At 42.5% G+C, this 16,340-nt stretch overlaps 1 protein-coding gene across 3 annotated transcripts in view; it reads left to right on the top strand.

The window, feature by feature from the left end:
* Nucleotides 1-16,340, top strand: part of LOC132391962 (exocyst complex component 6B-like) — an 845,841-nt gene that overhangs the window by 755,522 nt on the left and 73,979 nt on the right. The window contains exon 21 of one of the 3 annotated variants that reach the window (XM_059965785.1): nt 14,717-14,854. The exons of the other annotated variants lie outside the window; for them this stretch is intronic. Coding sequence (XP_059821768.1) covers nt 14,717-14,725 — 9 coding nt within the window. The 3' untranslated portion in view covers nt 14,726-14,854. Of the gene's footprint in view, nt 1-14,716; nt 14,855-16,340 lie in introns of those variants that run through there. 3 annotated transcript variants of the gene reach the window in all.

Genomic DNA, 16,340 nt, shown 5'->3' on the forward strand with positions numbered 1-16,340 from the left:
CCACCACTTGATCTTTCCCCTTACTGGTTTTTCACCTGGCACCTGCCAGCCTTCTCCTTCCCCCCACCTTCTTTATAGGGCCCCTGCCCCCTCTCTCTTCAGCCCTGTCGAAGGGTCTCGGCCCGAAACATCGGCTGCTCATTTCCACGGATGCTGCCCGACCTGCTGAGTTCCACCAGCGTGTCGTTTTGACTCCAGCATCGGCAGAGTATTTTGTGTTCTGGAGTTTGTATGTCCTCCCCATGACCTCCAGAGCTCTGGTTTCCTCCCACAATGCAAAGATGTATGGGTTAGGGTTAGTAAGTTGTGGGCACGTTACGTTGGTGCTGGAAGCATGCTGACTCTTGTGGGCTGCCTTCAGCATATCCTCAGACTGTATCGGTTGTTAAAGTAAAAGATACATTTCATTCTATGTTTAAATGTACATACAGTCATAGAACAGTACACCACTTTTGGCCCACCTAGTCTGTGCCAAACCATTAATTTGCCTCATCTCACAGACCTGCACCGGGACCATAGCCTCCCTACCCCTCCTATTCATGTACCTATCCAAGCTTCTCTAAATGTTGAAATTGAGCCTACATCACCAGTGGTGCTGGCAGCTTGTTCCACACTCACCACCATCTGAGTGAAGAAGTTTTCCCTCATATTTCCCTGAAACATTTCACCTTTCACCCTTAACCTGTGACCTCTAGATGTGCCTCACCCAGCATCACTGGAAAAAGCCTGGTTACATATACTTGATCTGTACCCCTTATAATTTTGTATATGTCTATCAAATTTCCCCTCAATTTTCTACATTCTAGGGAATAAAGTCCTAACCTATTCAACTTTCCCTCTAACTCTGTGCATGTGACAAATAAAATTTCTCTCTTTCTTATTTTTTAAATGCAAGTTGTTGTCTAGCCTGAAGGCACTTGGGTTGATCACACCAGCTATCGTCCAAACTGAAATGACCACAGATTGAACTGGAGGCTTGTGCTGTCTGAATCAAATAGTTTCGTTTTTGAAGTTCGGCATAAATCTTTTAAGTGCAATTGTTTTAGGTTTCTTGGGACAGGAAACGACAGCACATGTTTAATTATTGGGGCCTCAACACGGAAGCTAATATCTGTTCTAGGAAATGATTTAGTGTTTTGATTCTGTGGGAGCTATAATGCACCTGTCAGTTTCTGGAGTCTACGACCTCTTCAGCTCCCAATTATGTAAGGTCAAAGCTTTATGAGCTCCCTTTGTGAGAATTACTGAGAGCATCAGGGACTTAACAAGTGTGAAGAAGGTGAATGTTGGTGCACATCCCTTCAATTTAAGCCCCAAGATCTTGCAATCACTGTCCTTGGCTTGCAAATGCCCACAACTCACTCCAGATCTGGATAGCCAGACACTTTATCTTGCGGCAGAAGTAGCCAATATGAGGGGCATACTTTTAAAGTGTTTGGAGGAAAGCAGAGATGGGATGTCAGAAATAGGTTGTTTTACACAGAGTTGTGGGTGAAAGGACCATCCTGTCAGGGGTGTGCTGGTAGAGGAGGATACATTAGGGACATTTATGTAATTCATAGACAGAGATATGGATGACAGAAAAAAAAATATTTAACTATTTATTGAGATACAGTGTGGAGTAGGTTCTTCTGGCCCTTCGAGCCATGTTGCCCAGCAATCCCCAAATATAATCATAGCCTAAACATGAAACAATTTACATTAACCAATTGATCTACCAATGGATGCTTCTTTGGACTGTGGGAGGAAATTGGAGCACCTGGAGGAAACCCATGCGGTCATGGGAAGAGCATACAAACTCCTCACAGGCAACGTGTATTGAACTTGGGTCGCCTGTACTGTAGAGCGTTGTGCTAACCACTACGCTACCATGCGTAGACGGCTATGAAGGAACAGAGAATAGGTTAAAAGGTCAGTGCAATGTCATGGGCTGAAGGGCTGTACTGTGCTGCACTGTTCAACGTTCTATGTTCTTAACTCACCATTGAACGGACCTCTTGTACAGTAGGATGGACATTGTGAGAATGCTGTGCTGGTGCCAGAATGCGTGGTGGCCGTCAGCACTTGTGGACAGCCGTCAGCACATCCTTAGGTTGTGTTGGTCGTTAACACAAATGACACATTTCACTGTATGTTTCAATGTGCACGTGGTAAATAAGTGACTCTGAATCTAAGTCCTGACCACACTGTCATCCTCGTTTTATCCGTGCACCTTATTACTTGCCTGCCCTGACTCTCTGTGGAGCTGCTACACTTTATTATGCAGTGTGCTAATGTTTTCTTTGTCCACCGTGTAATAATCTGGTCTGAATAAAAAGTATGCAAGACATTTGGTGCAGCATCCTCTCATAGTGTTCAAAACCTAAGTAAACTGTCAGGACAGCAGAAGAGGACATTGGCTGCACCCTACCATCACTACAGGACTTGTTTGCGTCCAGGACAAAGAAGCTGGCAGGAAGAATCATTGTAGACATGACCCACCCTGCAAAATGTCTTTTCCAAAAGCTCCCCGCTGGAACGTACTATAGGGCTGTTAAATGAAAAACTAAACACCATCTTAAAAATAACCACCCCCTGGCTGATCAACTATTCTAGTTAAAATATCACCTCCCCCCCCCATTACCTCAGTCACTGAACTGCACTGTAATCACTTCAAACCACTTTTTATAAAGCTATTATGTTGTGAATTTATGTATTTATACACATTTTATTCCATATCCATACTTTAACCTTTACATTTATTAGTCTTTTATGTTATAATTCTTTATTTTGTACATAATTTTTTATTCTTTATAATTGTTGAATGATGTTTATTTTTGTTATTTTCGTGTCCTGTCCAAAAAGGCCAAACTCCTAATTCATGTAAATGTTTGTGGCAAATTAAGTTGCTCCTTGATCACATTCTGATTAAATTCAGCTCACGATAATAACAATACCAAGATGGCAGGAGAAGTAGAGAGACAAATCTGATACATATTTTTATCTGAATCACCTTTAATTCCCAAAGTTGATCCTTGAATAATACTTTTCTTTCATTTGAACTAACTGCAAAGGGTTTTATGGTTGTAAGCTGACTGCTCACTCCCCTCCAACCCTTCTGTCTTTGAAGAAACATTTTCCTTCTTTTTCTTTTCCTTTCTCAAAATGCTGGCGATGATTCTGGTTGTCACAGACTCCTGTTTAATGTCTTCCTTCCTGGTTTTACCTCATTCAGCTGCCAATCACAGACCCTGGGACAGGGTGTTAGATTTCCTTTCCGTGAGCAAGCCAAGACTCAGAACATACCACATATGGTATTAATGGTATTTCCATGGAAGAACTTCTGTAGATGTAGTTTCTTCTGCTAATTTCCCTGTTCATGTCATCTTTGCCCCCACCTCCCCCCACAGTTTGGCTGTAACTTCTTTCTCTGTTGTACATAATAGATTTTTGGCAGGTAAGTGGGGATGACACATGAAGCATGAACACAGAGGTACCAGGATAACCAGCAATACAGCTTCGTTTTAGCTGGTTGCTCAAAATGCTGGTGGAACTCAACGGTTCAGGCAGTATGTGTGGAAAGAAAGAAAGGCAGAACGATTAGCTTGATTTGTCATGCGTACATTGAAACATTGAAATACACCCACCAATCCTCAGAAGTGGAGAGAGTGGGCAATTTCAAGTTCCTGAGTGTCAGTATCTGAGAACCTAACCTGGACCCAACATATTGATGCAGCTATAAAGAAGGCAAGATAGCAGCTGCACTTCATTTGGAGATTGAGATTTGGTATGTCTCTAAAAACACTCACAAATCTTGATAGATGTACCGTGCTATGCCAACTGGCTGCATTGCCAGCTAGTCGTGAGGGGACTACTGTACAGGGTCAGAATAAGTTGCAGAGAGTTGTAAGTGTAGTTAGCTCCATCATGGGTACTAGCATCCAAAGCATCTTGGTCACCTTCAAGAAGAGATGCCTCAGAAAGGCAGTGTCCATCATTACATAGAACATAGAATAGTACAGCACAGTACAGGCCCTTCAGCCCACAATGTTGTGCCTCCCATATAGCCCCCCACTTTAAATTCCTCCATATACCTGTCTAGTAGTCTCTTAAATTTCACTAGTGTATCTGCCTCCACCACTGACTCAAACAGTGCATTCCATGCACCAACCATTCTCTGAGTAAAAAACCTTCCTCTAATATCCCCCTTGAACTTCCCACCCTTTACTTTAAAGCCATGTCCTCTTGTACTGAGCAGTGGTGCCCTGGGGAAGAGGCACTAACTGTCCACTCTATCTATTCTTCTTAATATCTTGTACACCTCTATCATGTCTCCTCTCATCCTCCTTCTCTCCAGAGAGTATAGCTCCCTTAATCTCTGATCATAATGCATACTCTCTAAACCAGGCAGCATCCTGGTAAATCTCCTCAGTACCCTTTCCAATGCTTCCACATCCTTCCTATAGTGAGGACCTTAAGGTCCTCCAGCACCCAGTACATGCACTCTTCTCTTTGCTACCATCAGAAATGAGGTACAGATGAGTGAAGGCACACACTCAATGATTTGGAACAGCTTCTTCCCCTCTTCCATCCGCTTTCTGAACGGACATTGAACCCGTGAACAGTAATTACCTCATTATGTTTTTTTACACTACCATCAATATTTTAGGTCAAGACCCTTCATCTGGACTGAAAGACAGAGGAGAAATCGCCAGGGGTGCCACAGTAGTGTAGAGGTTAGCATAGCATTTTACAGTGATCGGGGTTCAGTCCCAACCATTGTTGGTAAGGAGGTTACGTGTTCCCCCTATGTGCGTATGGGTTTACTCTGGGCGCTGCAATTTCCACCCACATCCCAAAGGCATATGGGCTAGGGTTAGCAAGTTGTGGGCTGCTACGTTGGCACTGGAAGCAGACAGCAGCAAAAATAGGCAAAATAATTTCAGTTACATGTCAACCATTTGAGACTGGGTGAATTGGAATGTGTTTTCAGCCCTCTATATAATCCAGGCTAATCCTTTTAATATTGCATCTCTCTCAGCATGTGAAGCCATTAGACAAAAATACAGGGACCTCCCTGGGACCCACCCTTCCTCTTCAGACGTGGATACTCCTGTCTGTCACTTGGCCCACCTGTCATCTGGATTACTGGGCTCAGAAACTGTAATGATCAGCTAAAGAAATATGCAGCAAGAAGATCAACTCAGCCAGACGAACTGGCCTCGGCTCTCCATCTGATGACAGAATAGTCCATTGACGGGGCTGTGGTTAATGCAGCAGCAGCCCTGGGTCCTGTGATTCCGAATCAGAATCAAGTTTAATGTAGAACATAGAATAGCACAGCACAGCACATCATTGGTATGTTGTGAAATTTGTTGTATTGTGGCAGCAGTACATTGCAATACATAATAAAAAAACCTATAAATTACAGTAAGTATATTTTAAAAAGTTAATTAAATAAGTAGTGCAAAAAGAGAAAAAAAAAAGAAGTATTGAGTTAGTGTGCATGGGTTCATTGTCCAGTCAGATCTCCGATGGCGGAGAGGAAGAAGTTGCTCCTATAAACGGGAGTGTGAAGCTCTTGTACTTCTTCCTTGATGAAATGTGATGGGATCCTTAAAGATGGACGCTACTTTTTGAGGCTTCACCTTCTGAAGGTGTCCTGGATGCTGGGGAGGCTTGTGCCCATGACGAAGCTGGCTGTGTTTGCAACTTTCTGCAGCTTTTCCAATCCTATGCACCAGACAGTGAGTTTGCCCTCCATAGTACATTTGTAGAAATTTGAAAGAGTCTTCATTGTCATATCAAGTTACCTCAACCTCCTAATGAAATACAGCCGCTATTGTGCCTTTTTTGAAATTGCATCAGTATGGGCCCAGGAAAGATTTTCAAAGATATTGACACCCAGGAACTTGAAACTGTTCATCCTTTCCATGGCTGATCCCTTGATGAGGATTGATGTTTGGTCCCTTGACTTCTGCTTCCTGAAATCCACAATCATTTCCTTGCCCTTACTGATGTTGAACATAGAACATAGAGATCTACAACACATTACAGGCCCTTCGACCCACAATGTCGTGCCAACCATGTAACGTACTCCGGAAACTGTCTAGAATTACCCTACTGCGTAGCCTTCTATTTTTCTAAGCTTGTTGTCGCAACCCCACTCAACCAGCTGGTATACCTCACTCCTGTGTGCCTGCTCATCTCCATCTGAAATTCTGCCAACAATAGTTTGTCATTGGCAAATTTATAGATAGCATTTGAGCTGTGCCTAACCACACAGTCATGGGTGTAGAGAGTAGAGCAGTGGGCCAAGCATACATCCTTCATTCCTTAAACTCTTCCCACAACCTGTGGACCCCCTTACAAGGACTCTTCATCTCATGCTCTGAGTATTGTTTATGAGTTATTTATTTTGTATTATTATTTTGATTTTCTTTTTGTATTTCGAAGTTCAAGGTCCAAAGTAAAGTTTCAACGTAAATTTATTATAAAAGCCCATATACAACCTTGAGATTCACTTTCTTGCATTCAGTCACAGTAAATCATAGAAATACAATAAAATTGATGAAAGCCCACATGCAAGAGGACAAAGAACCATTGTGCAAAAAAAAACAAACTGTGCAAATACAAAAGAAAAAAAAGGTAATAATAAATAAATATCGAGAACATGATGAAGAGTCCTCGGGAGTGAGTCCAAAGCTTGTGGGAACAATTCAGTGTTGAGGTAAGTGAAGCTGAGTGAAATTATCTTCTCTGGTTCAAGAGCCTGATGGTTGAAGGGTAATAACTGTTTCTGAACCTGGCAATGTGAGATCTGAGTTTCTTGTACCTTCTTCTTGATTGTTCTTTGCACAGGTTGTTGCCTTCTGCACAATGCTTGTTTATCCCATTTTGTCTGTGTACAGTTTTTCATTAATTCTATTGTGTTTCTTTGTATTTACTGTGAATGCCCACAAGAAAATGAATCTCATACTTAGATATTAAATTTATTTTGAACTTTGAGGTTTAAACTTGTGTTTAATCAGACAGCATGGGCACACTGGGCTGGAAGGGTCTGTACTATGCTGTCTCTCTAAATAAATAAAATCAAAATAAAAAGTAACCTTTATAGAGGGATGAAGATTTTATCCAAATTGTGGACCTCTCTACTGTTGATGGGACCAGCTGTGAAACTCCTGTGCTTTCTGCTTTTTCTTGAAAGAGATGTTTCTTCATGTAGTGTTGGTCTGTGAATTTGTGTCTTTGGTCTGATCACAAATAATTCCCCTGTGCTTCTAAATTTCCTTGCTTCCTGAGTGTTGGGCTGTAAAGATGTCACCAAATTCCCTCAATCAAACTCCAGACTTGCCAAAGCATGCAGATTGCAAAACCTTGTTTTTTTTTTCAATCTTTAGAGATACAGCATGGTAACAGGCCCTTTTGGCTTAATGAGACCATGTGAGTTTCCTCCAGGTGCTCCAGTTTCCTCCCACATTCCAAAGACGTAATGGGCCAGAGTTACTGAGTTGTGGACATGCTATGTTGCACCAGAAGCATGGTGATACTTACGGGCTGCTTTGATTTGATGTAAATTATGCATTTTACTGTATGTTTCGATGTACATGTGACAAATAAAGCTAATCATTTTCTTAGTGTAAAGTTATAGGGAAAATGCAGTGCAGACAGACAATAAGAAGCAAGGCGATAACAAGGTAAACTATGGGGTGAAAAGTCTGTCTTATCGTAGTAGCGAACCATTCCATTGTCTTAACAGCAAATTAGATGCTGACCTTGATACTGGTGGCATGCGTCTTTGTCGTCTTCTTCTTCTTTTCCTCCTCCTCCCTCTCCCTCTCCTCCTCCTCCTCCTCCACCTCCTTCTCCTTCTCCTTCCAGTAGCTCACCAGAATCCATGTTCTGGTGCTGAAGGTCGATCATCCCTGTGACTTCCACTTTCACCACACAACTTCCAAGCCTCATTTGTCCTCCAGGCAAAGATCTTTCCTCTCCAGGGTGACATCTTTGGAGCTTCTGGTGGTGTTTCTGTACCTCTGTTTTTCTTTACAGGATGGGGTTGCTCGCCCCATGCCCAACCCTCCTCCTTTCACAGCGGAGTTACATGCCTTTAGGTTTTTGTATGTTCTGCGTGATGGGAGTGGGGGGAGAAGAGAGAATGTCTGGGTAGGAAAGGGTCTTTGATTATGCTTGGTTCTTTCCAGAGTCAGTGAGGAGTGTATGCAGTGTCAGTGTAGGGAGGGGTTGGTTTCCGTGCTGTGCTGAGCTGTGTCCAGAACTCTCTGTGGTTCCTTGTGGTCCTGGCCAAAGCAGTTGTCGCACCTAGCTGTGATGCATCCAGATCAAATGTTTTCTCTGGTGCATTGACACCAGTTGGTGAGGATCCATGGGGACATGCCCAACTTCTTTAGCCTTTTGAAGAAGTAGAGGTGTTGGTAAGCTTTCTTGTCTGTGGCATCCCTGAATCTGGACCAGGACAACTTACTGGTGATATTCACTCCTACAAACTTAAAGTGTTCAAACCTCTCGACCTCAGCCCCGTTGGTGTAAACAGGAAGGCTGCTTCAATGAATTTTTGCGGCTGCATTGCACATGCTTTTTGAGATGGGGGTGATTATCAACTTGACAAACTATACATAGAGTTTAAGAAACAGATGTAGCATTGTTTAAGATATGGTGGCTGCTTATCATCTGTAGATTTAGGATTAACATTACAAATGATTATTTAAGGTCGTAAGAAGAGGAAATAAATGAAACAGATATTTCAGCTTGCCCTCTTTGTGTTCCCATTTCCCTCAATTCCTTTGGTTCCTAAATGTATTTAACTAGAGATACATCTCTCCTCATACCTTCTTCCCTCCTTCGAGCTCCACTTTTCTGTCCATCAGATTTCATTGTCTTCAGCCCTTTGCTACTTCCACCTTAACACCTCCCAGCTTGTGACCCTATTTCACTCTCCCCCACCCTTCTCACATCCACCTATCACATCCTATTCTCACCTGGATCCACCTATCTCCTCCCATCTTCTGAAACCATTTCCACCCCCACCTCCACATCGGCCTGTCACCCCTCCCTCACCTGAATCCACCTATCACCTCCCAGATTCTGAAACCATTTTCATTCTTGCAAAACCCCATCTCACATCTGCTTATCTCCTCTCCCTCACCTGCTAGCTCCCAGCTTCTGGTTCTATTTCTACTTCCCCACCTTCCCACCACATCTGCTCATCACCCCTCTCTCACCTGGATTCACCTATCACCACCCAGCTTCTGAAACCATTTCCAACCCCTACCTCCTCATCTGCCCATTGCCCCTCCCTCACCTGGATCCACTAATCGCCTACTAAGCATGAAGCACACTGCAGATGCTGTGGCCAAATCAACACATACAAACAAGCTGGATGAACTTGTTTGTTTTGGCCCGAAACGTTGACTGCTCATTTCAACGGATGCTGCCCGGCCTGCTGAGTTCATCCAGCTTGTTTCCACTAATTGCCTGCCAGCTCGTGCTGCACTGCTTCTCTCTACCTCTTTATTCTGGCTGTCTCTCCCTCTATCTTTACACCCAGAGGATGGGTCTGGGCCTGAAACGTTGACTGCCGATTTCCTTCCGTGAGATGCTGACTGACCCACTGAGTTCCTGTAACTTTTTGCATGCCATTGTTTTCTAAGCATACTCAGTGACTGAGCATTCCACTGTCCTGTAAGGCTGAGAAACCAGAATCAGTAAGTAATTTCAGTGCAGAAAGAGATTGTTTATTGAACTTATCAGGTTTGAACTGGTTGTGTCCAAGAGCAAACCAGTGGCTCACTCTGCCCTCTCACCAAAACTCGGTAGATTCCTTCCTGTCAGGTAAATATCCTGATTCCTTTAGATGTAATATTTAATTGTACATTTTCTCTAAAATTAACCATTTACTGTACGCGAAACAAGTAAAGGAGGCAGAAGGGGTTCACCAGATTGCTTCCTGGATTAGAAGGCATGTGCTATAAGGAGAGGGTGAACAAGCTTGCATTATTTTCTCCGGTTCACCAGATATATTTTTATTTAGCAATACAGCACCATTACACACCCCTCTTGCCCAATGAGCCCGCATCCGCCCAATTACACCCATGTGACCAATTAATCTACTAACTCATACGTCTTTGGAATGTGGGAGGAAACCAGAGCACCTGGAGGAAAACCAGGCAGTGACAAGAAGAAAGTATAAACTCATTACAGACACCGATGGGAATTGAACCAGGGTCGCTGGCGTTGTGATAGTGTTATGCTGTGCCACCCTGGAGAACATAGAACACCTCAGCACAGTACAGGCTTTTCAGCCCAAGATGATGCGCTGACCTTGTAGCCTACTCCACAGTTAATCTAATGTTTTCCTCTCATGTCGTTCGTTCGTAATGTGCCGTGTCATATCACGTGGGCAATCATGGTCTTTCCATGGTCGTGATTGTTCTTGGCAAAGTTTTCTACAGAAGCGGTTTGTCATTGCCTTCTTCTGGGCAGTGTCTTTGCAAGATGGGCAACCCCAGCCATTACCAATACTCTTCAGAGATTGTCTGCCTGGCGTCAGTGGTCACATAACCAGTATTTGTGATATGCTCAAGCTGCTCATACGACCATCCATCACCTGCTCCCATGTCTTCATGTGATCCTGACTGGGGAGGCTAAGCAGGTGCTACACCTTGCCCCAGGGTAACCTGCAGGCTAGCAGAGGGAAGGAGCACACTACATCTCCTTTGGTAGAGACGTATCTCCACTCTGCCACCCACCCTCCTGTAGAGCTCTCCACTTTTCAGTCACCTGTGTGCTTGTTATTTCTTCATCTACTACCACCCCTGGCACATCCACCATTCTCTGTGTGATAAGTCTACCTCTGACATCTCCACTAAACTTTCCTCCATCACCTTCGAGTTATGTCCTCTCATATTACCCATTTCCATCCTGGGACTAAACATGTTGGTTGTCTATTCAATCAATGCCTCATAATTTTATACACCTCTGCAAGTCACCTCTCATTCTTCCACACTCTGAAGAGAAAAGCCCTTGCTCGCTCAGTCTCTCCTCATAAGACATGCTCCCTGATCCAGGTAAATCTCCTTTAAAGCTTCCACATCCTTCCTACCATGAGACGACCAGAACTGAACACAGAATCAGAGAAAACCTGTAGTAGTATATAGAATTATGTGAGATCTCTTTCCCAGGAGCAAAATATTGAACACCAAAGAGCTTGTATTCAAGATGAGAGGAGGAAAATTTAAAGGAATGTGCAGAGCAGTTTTACTTATACAGGGTGTGGCATGTGTCTCGAATGGGCTTCCAGGGATGGTAGTGAAAGTTGATATGATGGTGGTGTTCCAGAGACTTTTAGATAGGCATAAGAATGTTGAAGGAATGGAGGGATATGGATCATATGCCGGCAGAAGGGTTAATTTAATATTTTAAAAGATGTTTTTCTTAGTTCACTCTCAGTTCTGCCTTAATCTGTCAGAAAGTTAAAAAAAAACACGCACACACAAACCATGGAAAACTGACAACAGGAATTCCTGGAAATGCACATCTGACTGATGCATTTTTATTCTCAGCACTTTCTGCTTTTATTTTCCTTTGAAGTCAAAGTCAAATTAAATTTATTATCAAAATATGTATGTTAATATCTACTACCTTGAGATTCATTTTCCTGCAGGCATTTACAGGAGAATAAAACATACAATAGAATTTATGAAAATTACATATAAAGAAAGGCTGACAGATAACCAATGTGCAAAAGGAGACAAATAATGCAGAGGAATAGATAAATAGATCAATAGATAGACAGAGAACTAAATAAATAAATAATACTGACAACATGAGTTGTAGAGTCCTTGAAAGTGAGCCCAAAGGTTGTGAAATCAGTTCAGAGTTGAGATGAGTGAAGTTACCCAACCGTGTTCAGGAGCCTGATGATTGTAGCGTAATAACTGATCCTGAACCTGGTGGTGTGGGACCAGAGGCTTCTGTTCCTCCTTTCCCAATGGCTGTAGTGAGACGAGAGCATGGCCTGGATGTTGGGAGTCCTTGATGATGGATGCTGCTTGACCTCTCCGCCAATGCGGAGAATAGTTTCTTACTGTTTGCACCATCAGTCTATTGTGTTTTTGAATGGCTTTATTAAATCTTCTTCCAAACCTCCCCTATTCCAAGGGGAACAACACTCATAATTTTATCTTGTCAGGTCTCTCCTCAGCCTCTGTTGCTCCCAAGAAACAGCCCAGATTTGTATAACCCAGGGGTTCCCAACATGGGGTATATGGGACCCCTTGCTGAATGTTATTGGTCCATGGCATAAAAAAGGTTGAGAAACCTTGGCCTGTCCTCTCTTTATCCCCGTGTGTAGAAGAGTTTGACCAAGATGCATCCAGTAAAACTCTTCTGCACACTGCCAGGACTACTTTTCATCCAAAGGGTGGTCAGTGTATCGACTGAGCTACCAAAGGAAGTAGTTAAGGTGGGTACATTTATAATATTTAAAAGTTAACTGGGAAAGGTCTGTGGATAGGGAAGGTTCAGGAGGATATGGGTCAAATGCAGGCAAGTGGGAATCTTGATCGACATGGGCCGGTTAAGCTGAGGGACTGTTTCCGCACCGTATAGGTCTATAAACTTAGCCAACTACATAATTGGCACTAACCGCCCTTCTACCAAGGACATCTTCAATAGGCGATGCCTCAAGAAGGTGGCATCCATCATTAATGACTGTCACCACCCAAGGCAGGCAGTCTTCTTACTATTGCCATCAGGGAGGAGGCACGGAGCCTGAGGACCCACACACTATGTTTTAGGATTAGATCATTTCTCTCTGCCATAAGATTTCTGAATAGGCAATGAACCCATGAACACTACCTCACTATTTTGCTCTTTTGCATAACTTTTTAAAAATATATTTCTTATTTCTAAGGGTTAGATTCTGGAATAAAAGGTGGGGGAGGGGAAGGAAGACAGCTAGTGATAGATGAAACCGGAGGGGTGGAGAGATAGGAAAGATAAGGGGCTGGAGAACAAGGAGAAGTGAGTGGACCATTAAAGAAAGGGAAGGAGGAGGAGACCTAAGGGGAGGTGATAGGCAGGTGAAAAGAGGTAAGAGGCCAGAGTGGGAATAGAAGAAGAAAGGGGTTGGGGGGGGGGGAGGAAATTGTTTTTACTGGAAGAAAAAATTGATATTCATGAAATCAGGTTGGAGGTTGCCCAGATGGAATATAAGCTGCTGCTCCTCCATCCTCGGGGTAGCGTCATCTTGACACCAGAGGAGGTTGTGGATTGACATGTCAGAATGAGAATGGGAAATGGAATTTAAATATTTGGTCACCAGGAAATGGCCAAACATTCATAATAAACTTGTTTCTGATTCTGAAGCCTTTTTAATAAGTTTCTCAATCGGGCTAACTACTTTCAATAAACTATTGTCATTTACCACTAGATCTCTATATACTTGTCCTCTTTTTAGAACCTTGCCCTCTATACTCTCCATCCTGCTAAAATTCAGCACTTCACTTATCTCAGCTCTAAGTTTCACTTGCCCCCTGTCTATCAGTTCTTGGCCCGTTATCTTCATCCTAAGAGGTAATTGTCACTGGCATATTTGGAATTTATGCTCTGTACGTCCAAGCCACATGAAAAGTTGAGATGTAGAAAACAGCATGGTAGCATAGGAATTAGCATAAAGCTTTGCAGTGCCAGAGATCGGGGGGTTGAATTCTTTCTGTAAGGAGTTTGTAAGTTTTATGTGTGATCACTGGGTGCTCCAGCTTCCTCCCACATTCTAAAGACATACAGGTTAGAGTGAGCAAGTTGCAGGCATGCTATGTTTGTTGCTGGATGTGCTGCAAACGACACATTTCACTGTATATTTCAATGTTTTGACATACATGTGACAAATAAAGCTTATCTTTATCTCTTTAAGACATCAGTGAGGCTATATTTGGAATATAGTGTTCAGTTTTGGTTGCCCTGCTATAGGAAAGATGCCATTAAGCTGTAAAGAGTGCAGAGCAGATCTTACAAGGGCGTTGTCAGGATTTGAATTACAGAGAAAGGTTGAGCAGCCAAGGACCTTCTTTATTAGGATGTAGAAGAATGTGGAGTGATCTTGGAGAAGTGGGTAAAATCATGATAGAGTTAATCCACACAGTCTTTTTCCAGAGCTGGGGAAACAGGAAGTGGAGCAGATTTGCTTAGGGTGAGAGGGGAGAGATTTAATACAGACCTGAGTGGTAACTTCTTCACGCAGAGGATGGTACATTTATGGAATAAGCTGCCATAGGAAGTGATTGAGGCAAGGAGCACTGCCACAAGAAAGCAGCAATGACCCCCATCATCCAAGCCTTGCTCTCTTCTCGCTATTACCCTCAGGCAGGAGGTACAGAAGCAGATCAAGGTTCATTTATTACCCTACAACTGTCAGGCTCCTGAATCAATGTGGATAACTTCACTCACCTCAACACTAAACTAATTCCACAACCTATGGATTGGCTGTCAAGGACTCTACAACTCGTTCTCAATATTACTTACTGACTTTTGTTATTATTAGTTGCACGATTTGCATTCTTTTACACAATAGTTGTTTGTCAGTGGTTTTTACGGATAGTTTCTCATATTTCTTTATTTTCCTGTAGAGGCCTGCAAGAAACTGAATCTCAAGGCAGTGTACAGGGACATTTACTGTATGTACTGAGATAATGAATTTACTTTGATTTTGGTTAAGGACACTTAAAAGGCACTTGGACAGATATGTGGAGAGGCCATCCAGGCTGTGCTCTCTTGTTGCTGCTGCCATTGAGAAGGAGCCTGAGGTTCAACATCACCAGGTTCAGGAAGGGGACCACAATGCTATACTGATCACTGAACACAACCGGTGACTTTCTTTTAAGGACTCTACAACATTTGTTCTCAGTATTTTTTTCTTTCTTTCCTTCTGTCTTTCTTTCTTAATTAATTAATTATTGTATTTTTAAAATTTTTCTCAGCTCAAGCTGGTAAAACCTGAGGTACCAGCATAGCCAAGCATGCTTATTTGTCAATTGCTAGGAACTTCTGGACTATTCTACTGGCGTTCAGTATTGTAGCTTTCTGATGATTTACATAATCAGGCCTAATTGTTTAGTGATATTATGTAGTAACTTTGGGATGATACCAGTTGTAGTTGTTACTATCGGAACATTGTCTAACTTGTTCATGTTCCAAAGTTGTTCAATATCCTCTGTTAATTCACCATATTTCTGGTGTTTTCACTCATTGATTTCTCCACATTGTGTGTAATTGGAATGGCTATCTATTAAGTAAGTTGTTCTTGTTTATCCTGTAATATTATATCTGGACGGTTATTATGGATTATCCTATCTAATAATGGATCAGTTGTAACACAATTTGTTTGACTGTCTCTAAAACTGGATCAGGCTTGTAATTATAGTAAGGAATGGTATCTTTCATGAGTTTGTATTTTAAAGCAAGGTTTTGGTGAATGGTATTTGCCATTTGCCACTTGATTGTGCCTGATTGAGTTAAACTACTGCAGGATCCTGTAATGTGTTGGATTGTTTCTAATTTCTCTTGGCATTTTCTGCATTTATTGTCTTGAGTTTGTTGATCTTTTATTATGTATTTTTGGTGTTAACCACCTGGTCCTGTATTGCCACATTGAGCCCCTCTGTTTCCAGGAAGAGTTCTCCAAATCTAACAATTATGATTATTATTACACGCTTCTTTTTGTACTACCACAATTTTGTTGTTAATTCATTTTGTAGCGTGTAGTGTTTTATTGATTCTACCGTACCTCTTTGCTCTACTGTGAATTTGTGCAAGAAAATGAATCTTAGGGTAGGACCTGGTGACATATATATACCTTGATAATAAATTTACTTTGAACTTTGAGGCCGCTGGGCCAAACATGGGATAAATAGTCATTTTGGTCAGCATGGCCATGTTTTGCCTGGTGTATAAGTCTCTAATCCGAAGCATTGGTCTTGGTGGACTCTCCATTTCACCTCAACATGAAAAGCAGCAAATTTACGGTACTGTGCAAAAGTGTTAGGCACACACACGTGTATATATATATATATATAGGATTTCTAAGGTTTTTGCAAGGTACTGCACTTGTCAACATGGAGGGGAGAGCAAGTCTGTAAATCTGCTGGAAGCAAAGGATTTTGGGAATGGTGAGAGTGGAGCACCGCAAGAGGGCGTGACAGAGAAGGGGTGCCAGGGCAGAGGGATGACATGGGTGCAGACACGCCCAGCACTGGGACACCAGGTAAGGTCATTTGATTCCAAGCAATTGGTTTATTGATCATTACAGGATGTCTCTCTTGTGCTTTCCACTCATTTCCCTC

Source organism: Hypanus sabinus, chromosome 3 (assembly GCF_030144855.1).
Source record: "Hypanus sabinus isolate sHypSab1 chromosome 3, sHypSab1.hap1, whole genome shotgun sequence".
Lineage (NCBI taxonomy): Eukaryota > Metazoa > Chordata > Chondrichthyes > Myliobatiformes > Dasyatidae > Hypanus > Hypanus sabinus.